This window comes from Marmota marmota, unplaced genomic scaffold (genome assembly GCF_001458135.2).
Source record: "Marmota marmota marmota unplaced genomic scaffold, marMar, whole genome shotgun sequence".
Lineage (NCBI taxonomy): Eukaryota > Metazoa > Chordata > Mammalia > Rodentia > Sciuridae > Marmota > Marmota marmota.
Genome location: NW_026000241.1, coordinates 9,810,007 through 9,828,342, shown reverse-complemented (window position 1 = coordinate 9,828,342; position 18,336 = coordinate 9,810,007). Strand labels below are relative to the sequence as shown.

Below are 18,336 nucleotides of genomic sequence, written 5' to 3'. Positions count from 1 at the left end.
CGGCTTATTTGCATATTCTTTTCATTGCTGCATTGTAATTATACATAAAGATGGAATTAATTGTGATAAATTTATGCATGCATATAGCATAATTTGGTCAATTTTATTTCCGTTTTCCCCTTTCCTCCCTTCCTCCCTTCCTCCCTCCCCCTGGATCCTCTAAACCCTACTGATTTTCCCTTCTATTCATGAAGTTTTAAAACCATAGTTGAGGAGGAAAAAAGCTTTGCTGCACTTGGATCTGATTCTGAAATACAGTTTCAGGTGTGGCTTTGTTTCTATCCAGATGGTTTTCTAATCTGAAAAGCTTCCGGGTACACCTAGAATTTGCTTTACCATCAGCTTTAAGGGACAGCTATATGATGTAAATAGAAATAGAGCTCTTCAGGTATTTGGGTTTTTAAGAATTCTTTTCTAGATGGTAAGATTCTGTTCCCTGTTCCCCTCCCTCAAGAGATTGGCTTTCAGTTCTCAAAAGGCCAATCTTTTGGAAGAAGGGACAGAAGGTTACTCTAACCCTTGCTCTGCCCTCCTGTGAGCATTCTTCCTGTTGAATCACATCAGGACAATGGCAGCCTCTGAAAACCATCCTGAGCATTACTTCTTTGTCAAAGGTGTTGGTAAAGCAGTGAGTCACAAGTAAGAGGAAAATCAGTACTTTCTGCTCGGAGTAATTCAGAATTTTTCAATTTGAATTTTTTGGTACTGGGGGTTGATCCCAGGGACACTTTACCACTGAGCTACACTCCCAGCCATTTTAATTTTTTATTTTGAGACAGACTCTCAAGAGACCCTGAGGCTAGCTTTGAATTTGGCAATCCTCCTACCTCAGCCCCCCAAATTGCTAGGATTATAGGTGAGGCCACTCCTGGCTCCAATTAGAATTTCTAAGAACCTCTAAACAACTTTATCAAGCTGGGCTGGAGGAAACATGAAGGCCTGTCAACCACATGTATGTTTATGAAACCCATAAAAGTCAGAATTTTTAAGTTTATTTCTGTGATCTTTTTGGTTAGCATTGTCATTTCAATAGGGACTTGAAACTGTAACTATTTCATTTCAATTTTACATTTCTTAGCCCTTGACCCCTGTTTCAAGTAGTAACTCTGGACCAGTAACCAAAGATCTCTGTTCATGCTAAGCATGCTACTAATTAGCTATGTTGACAAGAGATCTGACTCGTTTGAGTCTCAGTGGCCTCATCTGTTATGAATTCAGTCATTTCTGAGCCCCCTTTTCTCTCTATGATTCTAATTATACATTTCGTTTCCTTTTTTTTTTGATACTGAGGATTTAAACCAGGGGCACTTTAGCACTGAGCCACGTCCCTAGCCCACCTGCACCCCACACTTTTATTTTTGAGACCAGGTCTTGCTAAGTAGCTTAGGGCCTCGAACTTTCAATCCTCCTGTCTCCACCTTGTGAGCTGCTAGGATTACAGTCATGTGCACCACACCCAGCTAATTATAAATTTCTTCACATACAAAGAGCAAATGTTTGCACACATCAAATATTCCTTCTTATTTTCTAAAGAGCCCTGGACATTTCACCTGATAGTTATACACTTAGATTTGCAGCTGGAACTTCAGAACGTCTCCTACTACTCATATGAGGCTGGTTTCTGTGTTGGGTGTGCCACCCCACAAGACAGTAGGCAGGTATAGGTACTTTGGTGGTGTATGTGGAATACCATGAGTAAATAACCTGGAATTAACATCAACAGGAAATTCACAAAAGGAGATATACAGATGGTCAATAATCATTGTATAAAATGTTTCCCTCACTTGCAGTCAAAGAAATCCAAACTAGTTAGCAGTGAGATGCCATTTTCCATGGAGCAAAGAGGCTAAGACCAGAGCAATACTCTCCCAATATATAAAGTAAGAACCTTAAAGATATTCTTTTTTTTTTTTTTTTGGTACTATGGATTGAACCCAGAGGCGCTTAACCACCGAGAACATCTCCAGACCTTTTTATATTTTATCTAGAGATAGGATCTTGCTGAGTTGCTCAGTGCCCTACTAAGTTGCTGAGACTTGTTTTGAACTCAAGGTCCTCCTGCCTCAGCCTCTTGAACTGATGGGATTATAGGCATATGCCACCGTACCCGGCAATAAGATATTCATTTTGGACACACTAATTGCACTTCTAGAACTCTAGCCCAAGGAAATAATCAGAAATGCAAACTTGTGCACCAAAATGTCCTTGTACGTGTTGTTTCAAGTAGCTAAAAATGTGAATACAGCCTCAGTGCCCCAGAATGAGAGAAGGGATAAATTTACAATAGCCTACCTATGTGGAGGACTCTTATTCAACTCTTCAGAAATTAAATTACAAAGAATGTTTAAAAGCATGAAGAAATGTATCTGAAGCACAGAGAAGTGAAAAGAGCAAGATACAAAATTGTAGATAACAATGTGTTCATCTGCCTTTCTATATACATGCACAGTGACACACATCTGTTCACTTAACACAAGAGAAAAGATTAGAAAGAATTATGGCAATGCTGGTCATCTATGAGCAATGAACTTCTTAATGATTTTATTATTTTTTAATGTACTTCTGATTGTTCTCAGATTTTTTTACAATAATTTAGTAACTTTATGATTTTTCAAAAGCAGTCATTTGCAGATTGTGTTCTGCAGAAGGGAAATGAGGGAGCCTGGGGTTCTTTTCCAGGCATGGGGCAGGCATGGGCTCTTGGCTTCCTTCACTTGGGCTAGTAGCACTGGGATGAGAGCCCCAGGAGGGGCACAGGGCAGCGGGAGCCCTTGTCACAGCTCCTCTCACAGACCCAAGATGAGGGGGCCTTTCCTGTCTTTCCTCTGGACTCTTGCCTGTTCTTTTGTTGTTCTTCAATGCCACCCAGAGAGACACTGAATTCCCTGACCTGAAATTCTCCTTGCAACTTGCTGCCAACAGAGCGGTGGCCAGCAGAAACTGCTCCATGGGGAACAGCTGCCGGTGTTCCCTTTCTCTGATCACACCAGAACCAAGGTTCGTGACAAAAGGAGCGGGCAGAAGAGAGAGATGCTTTGCTGGGGTCTCAGCCTATTAATACGGCCTCCTTCTCTGCTCCTGGCTTCTCTGCAGTGATATTTTAAGAATGAGCGTGGCTAACTTAGAAACAGGCCTCACTGTGTGGACATAATGGCCCTAGGCACCAAGCAAGGGAGAAGAGGAAACTCTGTGACTTGGACTGGCACGGGTCCGTGGCCCTCTGCTTTCTCCTTTCTAGCTCTACATAAGTAGCTGCCCAGCCGGGTCAAGAGAATGGGCAACAGGGTGCCCAGAGCTTCATAAGTGGGCAAATATCATCTCAGAGACTCTGAGACATGGCTCTGCCATGTCCTGAGATTGTTTGAGCCACATCTTAATTGGAACATTCCTTGCAGATGATGATTTATACCACACTTAAGTAGCCTGGCAATCCATGCTGGGAATTTCCTTGTTTGTTCTAATAATGAGCAGCCCTCCCTCTCAGCTGCTCTCCTTCCTTCCTTCCTTCCTTCCTCTCCTCCTTCCTTCCTGTCTCATGAGACAAAGGTGGCCTTCAGTGCTCTGCAGGTATCAATTATAATTTCTGAATTCGCAGAGTCCCAGCTAAGCTGGAAATACTGACGATTCCATCACTTCTCCTCGTTCTGTTGCATGGTGGGCTCAAATACCATCTCCCTCCAGGGCGGGCTTGAGGGAGTAAGAAGAACACTGACTCCAAAAAATCCTGGGCCTTCAGGGCAGAAGTCCCTCTGCCTTTGATGATCCTGGAGTCAGAAGCAGTTTGTTGGTGGTTTCAAGTTGCAGATTTTTCACTCTCTCATAAAGGTCCCTGCTGTGCAGTCTCTAAAATGAATGAATAACTCAACTGCTTATGTAAGTTTGTTCCTAGGTGCCATCTGTTGAGTGAGTAGATGAATGAACAAATGGGAAATACTACACTGGTTGTGAATTTGATCATGAATATAGTGCGGTGTGAGTGAGCTCTACTCCAGCAGGGCTGAGTTCCAAGTTCAGCAGTGCCCCTCATTCCCCTGCACCTCACACCCCCAATGTTGCACCTAGCACCTCCATGTCCGACCTAGCACCCCATGTCACACCTAGCACCCCGTTGTCACACCCAGCGCCTCCATGTAGCACCTAGCACCTCCATGTCGCACCTTGTGCCTCCATGTACCTTCATGGAGATTCCCTTCCTCCTCCTTCTCTCAAGAGGACGATGGACAGGTCAGCCACATACAATAAAATTTAAAAACCACCCAATACAGTTCCAGGTATCACACTGGACACAAATACCAGAAAAGAACAACTAATTCTAAGCAGGAAGTCCCAAGACACCTTACCAGTAGAGGTAGCATCAGAGTGGATCCTGGAAGATGGAGTTGAACTTGACAGATGGGTGGTATGGATAGCAGTTTGGGGAATAGTGTGAGTAAGGATGTGGACACATTGGAGGGAAATAGCGGAGAATGTTAAAAGGAAGGGGAAGGAGTCCTTAATGACCAAGCTAAAGAATTTGGACTTGATTTGGAGGTACTCTTCAAACATGACTAGACTTTCTTTTCCTTCCTCGCATTTTTGAGAATGGCCAGGCATTGGAAATCACAAATCAGTGACGGCAAATAGACTTCCTCCCCTAGGATCAGGGTCGCTTTCTTACCATTGTATCCCTAAAGCCTAGTTCCTTCAGCATTAGTCACATAGCAGGCACTCAGTAAGTACTTATAGAATAACTAAGTAACATACCTCACATAATAACTCTGTGCTTTCTGGTAATATGGTACTGAGTTCCAAGACCCCACTGGCGTGGGCCAGGAAATGCTGAGATCAGTGATGTCTGGATGGTCACAGGCAAGGGCACTGAGGCAGTCATGTGAGTTTTGCTATCCCTGCCCAGAAGATCCATCTGAGATGGCTTTGCCTTACTGTACCCGGGAGGAGCTACAGCTTGCAGATGGGCTCCAGTGTGGCCACCTCTTAGAAATGAAGATGCATTCATTTAACCAGGACTGGGTTCTGGTGCACTGCTGTTTTATGAGGTGACACCTGCCAGTTCCAGGGAAAGCATGTCATGGTAACATACCAGATACCCCTCATTCAGCAATGGTTGGAAGTGATTCTGAAGCAGGCAAAACTAGACCATAGTGTTAGCAATCAGGCTCACAGTGCCCAGGGTGAGGAGGTAGCAGCTAGGGTGGGGGATTGGGGAGGTTGCGCTCAACCTCTGCTTGATGTGGGTTCTGATTACACAGCAATGTTTAGTTTGTGAAAGCTCACCAAATTATATATCCCAAGGACTCACGCTTTTCAATATGTGCGCCATCTTTCATTTAGCAATTTACTTTAAAAGAGAGAGAGGGGTGACTCAGTTGTAGAGCACTTGTCTAGTATGTGTGAGGCCTGGGATTCAATCCCCAGCAGAGCAAAAAATAAATGAGAGAGAGAGAGACTGAGGGGATGAGAGGAAAGTCAGGAGGAGTGTAGTTTTAGGGCAGAATCCCAGCTGCCCGAAGATTGGGATGATTCTGGCCCATTGCAATTCTACACATTCCCAGAAGGTGGCAGTGGTGGGCCATTTGACAAAATGCAAAAAAAAACCAAAAACGGATTCTGTGTTTCCTCCTCCCCTTGAGTCTTAATGCTGCTGATTTTAATCATTCTACTCATCTTTATCTTTGAGTCCAGATTCTTCCTTCCTTCCTTCTGTCTCAAAGACATTTTTTTGCTTTGTTTTTGAGGTTCTTTGGGTTTTTTGCTGGGGAGGTACATATGCTAAACATGTGGCCTGCCACCCAGCTACAGCTCCAGTGCTCATCCTGAGAAGGGGGTGGGGGAGCACCTTAAATCCTGAAGAGACAGTAGCGCCTAACACGGTAACAGCAAATTGAGCCTGCTGGCACCAAGTGTATCAGGAAAGGTCACTGTCTGTTTCTTTTCTGTTAGGCATGTAAAGTCATCTGAGACAAAAATTCTAATCTAAAAAATTAACAAAATTATGTGCCCCCATGTGTACAAATCAGCCCCGGTTGAGCCCAGCAAGGCGCCCTGGGTGTTAGAGGACAGCACCGCATCTTGTAGAATACGAGCTTAATTTGTTTTGTGTGTATACCCAGCCTTGTCCCTCACCTGTTCGATCTCAAGTAGCCACACAATGTTGTCTTTTGCTGAAATCTATTGTGTTATTTATGAAATGAGATGAAAAATTCAGATGCATGTCAATTTAGCTGGAATGACTTCAGGAACTAAGAAAGAGCCCACACCCAGGCTGTTCCTCTTCCATCCCACCATCCATTTACCTGTCCTTTTATTCATAAAACCATTTGATATTTTTAAACAAGGCTTCCCTGGGTTGGGCTCAGTGCCAGGGTTGGGAATGGAAGGAGGAATAAGAGAGGGGTCCTTGCCATGGGGAGCATAGAGCTGGGATGGGCTGGTCTTTTCATGGAATCACAAAACATCCTGGCCACATGCCTCCTGGCAAGGTGTGCTGGCTGCTGAGGACACAAAGGAGGGCCCAGAACTGTGAGAAGGGGAGTGTGTCCAGAGGATAGGGACAGCCAACCAGGAAAGGGAATGCCTGAGTACAGAGATGTCTAAGAATGAATCTAGGCTTCTTGAGCCCGAGCTGGGAAGGCATTCCTGCAGAGGGACACAGAGTGCTGAGGAGCATGGCATGTTCCAGCAGCCACCTCCATGTGGCCTCGGAAGAGCAAGTGCATACGTGGCAGAGAAGACAGTCAATAGGGGCTGGAGGAATGGTAGAGAGAAGCCCACATTTGGTCTGTTGGTATAATTTTCTGAGCCCCTTGTGCGGTTTTATTGACTGGCTTGCTTTCCTGAATCAAAGAGGAGCCGGAAAATATAGACCTGAGTCCTCGTGTGTCAAAAGTCTGGGGGACTTGAAAGGCCTGAGGATACAAGATTCCTTATGATGTCTGGGTCAGCCTTCCTTCCTCAAAAATAGCTTAAACATAGCAGCATGGCCCTTCCTTCGTTGTGCTTCTGTGCTAAAAAGCAGTTTAAGAACCAAGTACCTTTGATTCATAAATCCTTCTATGTAAAGGAATCACAGTTTCTGGGAATCTTGCTGGGGACATGAACTGTGACACAAGATGACATCATTCTCCTGCCAATTGTGACCTTGCCAGAAGAATATATTAGAGGAAGTGGGAGTCACAGAAGTTTAAAGACTAAAAAATTTATTTTAGGCCAGGCATAGTGGCATACGCCTGTAATCTCAGTGGCTTGGGAGGCTGAGGCAGGAGGATCCTGAGTTCAAAGCCAGCCTCAGCAAAAGAGAGGCACTAAGCAACTCAGTGAGACCCTGCCTCTAAATAAAATACAAAATAGGGCTGGGGGTGTGGCTCAGTGGTCGAGTGCCCCAGAGTTCAGTCCCTGGTACCCATCTCCCACCATTTTTTGGAGCTGAAAAAATGGTGTGATTACTTTTATGTGCACATGTGGAATTTCTTCCAGATTAATGCATAGTATGCTCAATGATCCTTTGACATTGAATAATGCAGCCATATACTGGATAAGGTCTCTATTGTATTACGTTTCCATTTGATGTTAAGTATGTTGGATCTTTCCAACCTTGGAAAATGTACCCCCCCTCCTGCCACCACCATTAATGACAAACATACATTTACATACATGCTCATGACAAGATTGTTAAATGCAAAACAGGAATTCTTTTCTTCTACCTACACTGCATTTCTTTTCCAGTCTCTTAGTTGCCTTCTCTATCCTCCTGAATCTACTGGAGAATTTCCTTCAAATCACCTCTTTCCATCCACACAACTGTTCAGTACACAAATCAGGCAGAACCTTATCAGTATCAGTGTCCATCTGAATCAGATATTCTTGCATGGAAAATTAGGAGCCTATTAACAAAGCCAGCTCCTGCTACCCATAGCACTGGGTGTGACCTGTGGGGCCTTTTCAAGGTCACTGTTTTGGGACCTCTAAATAGAAGATCCACCCTACCACCACGTAAGTGAACTTGAAGTGCCTCAGGGCTTCTATGTTTGGAAGGCATGTCATGCTGCTACTGATGTTCCGTGAGGCCTTCACTTTGTGAACAGTCCTCCCCCTTCCCTGAACACCACAAGCTTGTGTACGTGTGAGCATTCGCAATAGCTGTTGCTGAAACATGTCAGAACTAAATCGGGCAGGTTCATAAGAATAAGCCATTTCAAATTTAAAATAATTTCAGCCTGAAGGTTAATCTCAACTTGTCCTCTTAAGAGAAGTTTCTGCTTCACTCTTCAGTCAGTAAGAGTGTGATTAAAACTACTTTTTAGTTGGACACAGTGGCACATGCCTATAATCCTAGTGGCTCAGAAGGCCAAGGCAAGACGATCACAAGTTTGGGGCCAGCCTCAGCAACTTAATGAGACCTTGTCTCAAATTAAGAAATAAAAAGAGCTGGGGATGTATCTCAGTGGTAGAGAGCCCCTAGATTCAATTCCCAGTGTGCCACACACACACACAAATTAAAAACACCTTTCTAAAAACAGACACTATAAGTAAATTATAATTCATCTAGACTATAGAACACTTGGTAGCTATTTTAAAAATGAGATGGATCTATATAGACTATTATGGAAAAATTGTTTCATACCATTATGTAAAAATACCACAAAGTAGTACATTTGGCATGATCCCACCTATTTCAATCAAGAAAAATCTTTAAAGCCATATGCAGGTATCTACACATTCATGAACATAAACATGTTGAAAAAGTCTCCAGACTTCCAGAGATATAAACAAAACAACTGCCTCCTCAAAGGGGCATAGACCCAGCAAGGATTTGAACAGAAAGGATATGTTTGTGTTTAACTTGTATGATTTAAAATGTTTTTAGAGAAAGTAGGCAGGCCCTGTATATCAAATTAAGGAACAAAGCAAGGAACCCTCGTCCTCTGGGCCCTCCCTTTGTGGAGCTGGGCCTGCAGCTGATATTTGTGCAGTTCTTGAACGTACAAGTTTTTTCATGCGTTGTTCCATTCCCTCATCCCAGAAACACTTGAAGGCAGGCTTTCCTTTCCCATTTACAGATGAACAACCGGACTCTCAGAGCAAATAAGTGACTTGCCTGAGAAGCAGAATGAGATTCAAACCCAGGCCTTCCAAATCTGAGTCTCTTTCTACTTTCGGTAGTAGCAAGTAGGACTGTTGCCAGGTATGGTGGTACATGCCTGTAATCCCAGCAGCTAGGGAGGCTGAGGCAGGAGGATCACGAGTTGAGAGCCAGCCTCAGCTACTTGGTGAGGCCCTACAACTTAGACCCTGTCTCAAAAGAAAAAAAAGCTGGGTATGTGGCTCCATGGTTAAGTTCCCTGGGTTCAATCTCTGGTTACCAAAAAAGAAAAATATTAGGTCAGTCTTTAAAGAGGGCCAATATGACTTAATGGCATCACGTTTGTTCAAGCTGGTCTGCAGGTTGGTCGGCAGACTTGTTTTCACGAAGGGCAGTTCTTTCCACTCTTCAACAAGGGTGGCATGTGTTGCTGATTTCTAGATGCTTCGTATCCCACCCCTTCTTCTCTTTTCCTGTTCTTTCCTCAGGGAGCCTTTTCATAAGCTGCTGGCCCAGGGCCTTATCAAGGGGCAGACATTCCGCCTAGCATCTGGACAGTATCTGCGGAGAGAGGAGACAGACCTCACAGGTAAGCCCTGTCCCATCTGGTCCAGGCTATTGCAGAGAGCCAAGGCCATACTGGGAGCTGTTCAGCTCGTAGGCATCTGCCCCTGGTCCTGGCTGGGTGGGAAATGCAGGAGATCTGTTGGCTCCCTGTTCTCTGCAGTTCAGCTGGTCCAGGACTGGGCCCTCTGCAGGCTGCTCCAGCCCACGGGTCACTTCAGCTCCTGGCAGGGTTCTCCTTCCTAGGTAACCCAGCATCCACTTGGGCATCGCCGGGTTAACAGCTTGTCTCAGGGGCGGAGCCCCAGGCCCAGGAGACATTCTTCTATGACTGAGGCTCTCCCAGCATCTCCCCACGAGGCCTAGTGGTGTGTGTCAGAGCCTTGGGGCCTCCACCCTGCCTACTCCGTCTGCAGCCCCTCAGCCCCTCGCACTTCTCACTAGACCCCTTTTCCCAGCTGCCCCAAGCCCTTTCCCTCCACTTTGTGTCTTCAGCCTTCTCAAAGGCATCTCCTCCTAGCAGATCTTTAGGTGGCATCATGAGGATGTGTCACGTGCACCCAGCACACAAGTGACATCAATGACATGTTAGGAAATCAGGGGAGGGGTGTACATAGAGGGAGCTGTTAAAACCCCCAGCCCTCGGCCACTCGATTCAGAAAACCAGCACTTAATGGATGAGATCAGGTTAGGATGTGGTGAACTTGTTGTAAGCCTCTGGGGAAGGGATCGAAAGGACACAGGACAAGACTCAGCCTCTTTCTTTCTTTCTTTCTTTCTTTTTTTTATTTTTTAGTTGTATGTGAATACAGTATCTTTATTTTATTTATGTGGTGCTGAGAATCGAACCCAGGGCCTCTCACATGCAAGGCAAGCGCTCTACCGCTGAAGGCTCAGCCTCTTTCTGAGGAACTGGAGCTGAGAGACCCAGAAACTGTTTTGATGTTGGGCACTGAAACCATCAGGCACTAAGGAGTTAGGGCAAGACTTGCCACTGTGGCCACCCAAGGTCACTTTGTAAACTGACCCATCTGGACTTAGATAGTACAGAGTCCCCCAAGCCAAACACTAAAGAGACGGTTTAGGTGGAAGTAGTTGATGGAATTATCTAATCAAAGTGGAAATGTGTCAGGGTTTGTAATGGTTGGTGCAGTCCATGGGAAGCTGGAGAAACAAACAGTCACTGTCTTTTCAGCACAGACCATAGTCATATAAATTTTAGCTATTAGTAAAGTGCTCTCTGTGTTATGGGCAAGGCTGCCCACGTATAGCTGTACAGTTTGTGCACTGCACAAAGGCACCTGGCCAAGGGAATCAATAGGGCCTGATATTCAGACACTGCCAAACCGTACCTTTGGGGCCTCATCTACTGAAAGAGAGCATCCCTCATGTGTATGCTTGTGGGACTTCTAGTGGAGATTAAACCCAGGTCCTCGTACATGCTAGGTGAATGCTCTACCCCTGAGCCACATCCCCAGCCCTTTTTAGTTATATTTTGAGACAGGGTCTCCCTGAGCTGTCCAGGCTGGCATCAAACTTGCAATCTTCCTGCCTCAGCCTCCTGAGTCACTGGGATTATAGGCGTGTGCCACTATACCCAACTAAGGGAACACCATTTTCTATCTTCTCTACTTCTCTACTCAGAAAGATATATTTTCCTAATTTGCACAATAGTGCTATAAAAGCTGGTCCTAGCCCAGGGTGGGGTAGAGGAGGGAGTGGTTCCCTGAGCCTCACCACAGCCTGGAGGAAATGTGCTCCAGGACTTCAGGCTCCCTTTGCCCTGATGTCCTGGGGCCAATCAGAGATGTGAACATCCTTTCCCTCCCCAGGGACTTGCCAACTGGGCGAGAAAGCTTCAGTCAGCAAGGACAGGTTTCCGTTGTCTTAATAGACGGACTCTCAGGGCGTGTCAGTTGGCTTTTAGGTATATACATCAGTCCCTTGGGAGTTTGGTTGCTGTTGGAGTTAGGGACAGAACTCACCCAAAAGTGAGCTTAATACAGGGATAAGGGGATCTGATGCAGACTCAGCTGCAGAAACTGCAGCCCATCCACAGCACACAGGAGGGCCCCAGCCGCTTTTTCTCCATCTCTTCCCAAGCCTGCCTACCCTCCTCCTGCTGCTCTCTGTTCTTCTTTCTCTCCTCTGCCAGACTTGGACTGTGCTCTGCCCTGGGTCAGTTTACAAAGTGACGTTGGGTAGCCACAGCGGCAAGTCTTGCCCTAACTCCTTAGTGCCTGATGGTTCCAGTGCCCAACATCAAAACAGTTTCTGGGTCTCTCAGCTCCAGTTCCTCAGAAAGAGGCTGAGCCTTGTCCTGTATCCTTTCAGTCCCTTCCCCAGGGGCTTACAACAAGGTCACCACATCCCAACATGGGCCTCTTCTTTTGGCAGCATCTGGACAGTGGTGTGTGGGTAAGGGAGAAGACACTTTCCAAGGAGGGGTGTCATCATACCACAAAGGGACCACCACAGTGAGTCGCCCCATATGCCCAGATTGCACAAAATCAAGTTTGTTTGGTTTTTTTTCTTTTTTTCTTTTTGGTACTGGGGATTGAACCTAGGGGCGCTTCACCACTGAGCAACATCCCCAGCTCTTTTTATATTTTGAGACAGGATCTCACTGAGTTGCTCAGGGCCTTGCTAAGTTGCCGAGGCTGACTTTGAACTCATGACTCAGGCCTCCTGATCTGCAAGGATTACAGGTGTCCACCACCATGCCCAGCCAAGATCATACTTTGATGACTATGGGATAAATAGAGGCAGCAGATCTCAGAGTGAAGTGACCACTTAGAGGACTCTGCTTTTCTAAGACCCTGAATCCATAGAGAAAACAGCAACTTGTGCAAGTTTCTGTTTTGTTTTGTTTCTGGTGCTGGGGGTTGAGCCCAGGGCCTTGTGCGTGCAAGGCAAGCTCTCTACCACAAAGCCACACCCCTAGCCCTTCTTATTCTTTTTTTTAATTTCCTATTTTTTTTTTACAAAAATAATTTACTTACAAAGGGGATATTGTTTTGTTTTGCCAAAAAAGCTGTCACAAGCCATCATATCTGTGTGTTTATTTATGAAAGGAAGGTTTGTGTTTTTATTTTAAAAACAACAGCACATATTTCATAACACGCAGAGGGAGAGAAAGAGGCGTGTTGACTGAAGGAGCCCCATTCTAGCTCCCTGGGATTTCTGATGGGCCCTGTGTTTGTGGGAGCCGTTCCGGATCACATAGCATTCTATGTGTTCTTTTGGCCTCTAGGTTCTGCTCCTGTTCATGCAGAAACAAAGGAGAAGCTGGAGGTGTCATGGGAGAAGATGAGTAAGTCCAAGCACAACGGAGTAGAGCCCGAGGAGGTTGTCTCTCAGTATGGCATCGACACCATTCGGCTCTACATCCTTTTTGCCGCCCCTCCAGAGAAGGATATCTTGTGGGATGTGAAGAGTAAGTCACCTTCCCCTTCCTGGCCTGCCACCCTTGTGTTCTGCCCTGGACTGCAGGAATTGGGGGAAGGAAATGACTTCGCTACAGACTGTGGTGGAGAATTCTAGGACTCGGCTCCATAGAGCAGGAAGCTGTTTGCCCAGCCTCCTGTGGTCCCCTCAGGCCAGTGTTCAGTGTGAGCAAGTCACAGGATCATTTGGGGAACTTGCTACAAATGTAGGTTCCCAGGCCTCACACCAGACCTGCACAGCCTCCACGGTGGGGCTCAAGAATATGCCTTGCAGGGGACTCTGTGGTGATTCTGTAACTTCTACAAGGACCACCCCTGGAGAGTGGTTGCCTCAGACACAGATGCCTTCAGTGCTGCTCCTAGGCCTGCTCTGGTACTGAGGCCTATCTCTGAATCTGCTCTGAAGGGTTTTTCTCTTTAAAAAAAAAAAAAAAACAACTGGGTGAGGTCAGTCCTCCCTTACCAATGCAGAAAACCTCAAGTGGGGACCTAGGTGGGATGTTACCTGTGGTCTCCCAGCAACCCCAGTACCTCCATCTCCCCTTGGAGATGTTTCTTTCTGTAGTGGTTCAGATTTAAGAGGATGTGAAGTAACCTAATCTTGAGCACCTGGCTATCCTAGGGTCATCAACTTGTCCTTCCTGTGATCTGCCCCAAGTGTGTTTGTGGGAGAAGGAAAGGAAGTGCCTGGGACCTTGACCTTATGTAGAGCAAGTGTGTTATTTAAGGAACCCCCAGTTGTTTCAACACAGCTGTCCAGTGGGAGTGTGGTCCAATGGTGATCATACACCGCATCAGAACCACAGGGGACTTGGAAAGCAGAGACCTAAGACACAGGTCTGGCTCCCCACCTTCAGCCAGGGGACAGGTTCCAGGAACCTATTTCAATAAGCTTCCCAGAAAGCTCAGCTGTGCACCCAGGCTTGAGAACACCTGGCCCAAACAGTACAGAAACCTGGACTGGCCTTTGTTTGGCCAGTCGTGTGACCAAGGACCACCAGGTAAACCATTTGACTTCACCAGGTCACATTAACAGATTTGTCGAGTGTGGCCAGTTGGGGCAGCACAGTCCTGTAATCTCAGGGGCTTAGGCAGCTAAGGCAGGAGGATTGTAGCAATTTAGCAAGACCGTGTCTCAAAATTTTAAAAATTTAAAAAGGGACGCTCAATGGTAGAGCGTCCCTGGGTTAAATCCCCAGCACCACACAGAAAGATCTGGTGAACGTGTTTGAACTGTGTAACGTATGTGTTTCGGGCAAGGACGGGGATCGTGTTAGAGTTCTTCCCTCTACAGCAGCGTTGTTCCCAAGTGTCGGCTGCAGGCCATGCCACCATGTATCCCTGCCCAAGCACACCATTGGCTCCTCAGCAAGCTCACTTAATCAAGGAAGCAGTGTGCTGATGCCCTTCCTGACTGATCTGGGCCTAGGACAGTTGGCAGGCAAAATTTTGAGTAGCTCTGCTGTCCTGTACTTGGAATATCCGGGAGCTGAGAGATGCCCAAATCACTCCTGGTCTGACTTCCCAGACGCTGGAGATGTGGGCACAGGGAAGCATCTTGTCAATTCACAGGTGCATTTCTTGGCTCACTTATCATCAAATCGACCCTTCTTACAAGTGCTCTCTTTCTCTGTCTCCTTTACTGCCACTAAATCCAGCCGACGCTCTCCCTGGAGTGCTGAGATGGCAGCAGCGTCTGTGGTCCTTGGCAACCCGATTTATCAAGGCCAGGGCTTCTGGGAAGGACCCCCAACCCCAGCTGCTGAGCAATGCAGAGAAAGCTGAGGCCAGGAAGCTCTGGGAGTACAAGAACTCCGTCATCTCTCAGGTCAGAAACTGCTGTGGACACTGACTGATCCTGTCCCTGGGCTCTCTGTGGGAGACGTGGCCCCCTGCCTTGGGCTGAGCCATCCTGGGGCTTCTTCCTGCTTTGTTCCTACTTGTTCCTCCTACTGTGGATATTTCACAAAAACTGGGCAGCAGAACAGACATTCTACTGGAAAGAGATGGCCTCAGGAAATGGCTCTCTAATGCTGTGTCATGGAGTCCACCAGAACTCAGGGAGTTGCCTGCTTCCCCATGTGTTCATATCTGACCCTTCAGCTGGAGGAGCCCATCCAGGACCTCACTGATGACATGTTGCTTGTGGTGTATTAACAGAAACAGAATTCTTTGTTGTTGCTGTTGTTGTTGTTGATGGACCTTTATTTTATTTATTTGTTTGGTTTTTTTTTAATTATATGTGGTACTGAGAATCGAACCCAGTGTTTCACCACTGAGCCACGGCCCAACCCTAGCAACAGAATTCTTAATGGATGTCTCTTACCCCAAATTCTTAGGCTTTTTTTTTTTTTTCTCTCGTAAGATGTGCTGATTCAGGCCTGGGGGTGTAGCCCAGTGATTTGAATGCTCACCAAACATGTGCCGGGCCCTGGGTTCAGTCCTCAGCACTGATCCAAAAAAAAAAAAAAAGTTGGGTTGGGGATGTGGCTCAAGCGATAGCGTGCTCGCCTGGCATGCGTGCGGCCTGGGTTCTATCCTCAGCACCACATACAAACAAAGATGTTGTGTCCGCTGAAAACTAAAAAATAAATATTAAAATTCTCTCTCTCTCTCTTTAAAAAAAAAAAAAAAGTTGTGTTGATTCAAACTTTGTAAGTTCAGCCATGGTCACTCATCTAGACTCGGGTTCAGATGACGGATGCCTTGGTGCCACAGGAGGGTTTTTCCTCTGTGGTTTGTGTAACCTGAAGTGGCGCTGGGTCTAGCATGGTCTTTGAGGACACTTCTTCTGCCTTATCTCCACCCTCTGTCCCTCTCTGTGTGGAGGAGTAGAACTCACTGAATTGAACATAATGACCTGAGTGAGGCCCAAGCAATTGTTTTCATAGCACATATTTTCTCTCTGGATCTGGCAAATACTTCTCTTCTGTCAGATAATAGACTTGGGTTCTTGAAATCTTAAAGATGTGCTATTTTTCTAAATTTTTTCCCATGGTCAGAATTGAAACAAACATGAAAAAGCTGACAAATCACATTAGTGTTTTTATGTTTTCTCTACATTTCAAAATGTAAAACTAACCTTGTCCTGAACACCAAGAACCATCTTGTGAACTTAACCAAGGAGGGTGGGGTAGAGGGCTTGCTTAACATTCATGAGGCACTGGGTTCCATCCCCAGCACCACATAAAAAAAACTAAATAAACAGCCGGGCATGGTGACACATGCCTGTAATCCCAGCAGCTTGGGAGGCTGAGACAGGAGGATCGTGAGTTCAAAGCCAGCCTCAGCAAAAGCGAGATGTTAAGCAACTCAAGTGGTCAACACTGAGGGTCAGTGCTAAGCAACTCAACAGAATCAATGAGACCCAGTTTCTAAATAAAATACAAAAATAGGGCTGGGGATGTGGCTCAGGGGTTGAGTGCCCCTGAGTTTAATCCTTGGTACCCCCCCCCCAAAAAAAAAAAAAAAAAACTAAATAAACAGAATTTAACCGAGGAGAAGTGACATCCCTGACCTGTTTCTGTTTACTGTTGTTTTGATGCTTGCTCATTAGTGGTCCTGCCTCCTATAGAATAAACAATTAGCAATGTTTTGTAAGCACCTATTATGGGAACCCAAACTGTCTCAGATATATGGAAGATATATGGTCAGTCTTACAGAGTGAAAAAAGTCTTCAATAGTGGAAACAGCACTGTCTTTAAAATATATTTGGCTGATGAAATATAGTGATGATTTGAGATAGTAAATACATTTATAAATGTCTTTGCAGTCATTTAATTTCACTTTTTTGATAATTTGAGTTTATCTGGAAAGCTTAAAGGAATTTTTTGAGAAAAGTGAATTAATTATTAAACTTTTACCAATAGGTAACCTCCCATTTCACAGAGGACTTCTCACTGAACTCTGCAATCTCTCAGCTGATGGGACTCAGCAGTGCCCTCTTGGTAAGTGCCCTCCAGGCAAGTGACAGGCAAGTGATATAGCTCAGTGGTAAAGCACTTGTCTAGAATGCATGAGATCCTGGGTTCAAGCTCCACTACCGCAAAAAAAAAAAAATGGGTGGGGGAGGGTTGTTGTTTTTTTTTTCTCCATAGTCACAACCTTTTCTTATTGCTAGAATTTTTTTAAAAGATTGCATGATGCAAACCCATTTTTCCCCAGGAGTTTGCAGATAAAGACATGGAGGGTCTGGGATTGTGGCTCAGAAGTAGAGTACTTACCAGCTTGCATAAGGCTCTGGGTTCATCCCCAGCAGGCACACACACACAAAAAAAAAAGAAAGAAAAGAAAAAAAGAAAGAAGCCCAAGGAAGTTAGATGACACGCCCAGATCAGGCTTAGGCCTCTCTCCTCTCATCTGGCTCTTCATTCCCCTACTGCCTGAATGAATTGTGATACTTTCCTAACACTGTTATATTTTATATTTACTTAATTTATTTTTTTATTTTTTATTGGTTTTATTTTTTAAATACATGACAGCAGAATGCATCACAATTCTTATTACACATATAGAACAATTTTTCATATCTCTGTATATAAAGTATGTTCACACCAATTCATGTCTTCATACATGTACTTTGGATAATGTCCTATGTTTACTTAATTTAGATGGATCAGAATTATTCTCATTGAAAACAAAAACCAATCTTTCAAGTACCATTCATCTTCTTGCTACACAAGACTCCCATTTTTCTTGCCAGCGGAAGAATTTGTCAGCATATGAGGTTAGCTATTAGAGAGCAAAAAGTGTGCATTAAAACTGTTAGCAGCAGGCAGGCCTGTAATCCCCACCACTCTTAGTGAGAAAAAAGAGAAAAAAAAAAAGGGCTGGGGGTGTAACTCAGTAGTAGAGTGCACGTGGGTTCAATAAAAATAAAATTAAAAAGTAGGACTCAGGGCTGGGATGTGGCTCAAGTGGTAGCGCGCTCGCCTGGCATGCGTGCAGCCCGGGTTCAATCCTCAGCACCACATACAAACAACGATGTTGTGTCTGCTGAAAAAAACTAAAAACAAAAAAAATATTAAAAAAATTCTCTCTCTCTCTCTCTCTCTCTCTCTCTCTCTCTAAAAAAAAAAAGTAGGACTCATAAGCTATATTCTTCTAGGTCCAGAGATACCAAAAATTTTATACATGATTTTCTTTTTTAAAAAATGAGGGTATGCTGGGCATGGTGGTGTGTACTTGTAGTCCAGCTATTTGGGAGGCTGAGGCAGGAGGATCCCTTGAGCCCAAAGAGTTCAAGGC

At 45.2% G+C, this 18,336-nt stretch overlaps 1 protein-coding gene across 4 annotated transcripts in view; it reads left to right on the top strand.

The window, feature by feature from the left end:
* Lars2 (leucyl-tRNA synthetase 2, mitochondrial) overlaps positions 1-18,336 on the top strand; it is a 139,063-nt gene that overhangs the window by 103,494 nt on the left and 17,233 nt on the right. For all 4 annotated transcript variants that reach the window (XM_015489384.2, XM_048795482.1, XM_048795483.1 and 1 more), the window contains exons 15-18: positions 9,568-9,668; positions 12,897-13,079; positions 14,748-14,917; positions 16,959-17,036. In XM_015489384.2, coding sequence (XP_015344870.1) covers positions 9,568-9,668; positions 12,897-13,079; positions 14,748-14,917; positions 16,959-17,036 — 532 coding nt within the window. The remainder of the gene's footprint in view (positions 1-9,567; positions 9,669-12,896; positions 13,080-14,747; positions 14,918-16,958; positions 17,037-18,336) is intronic.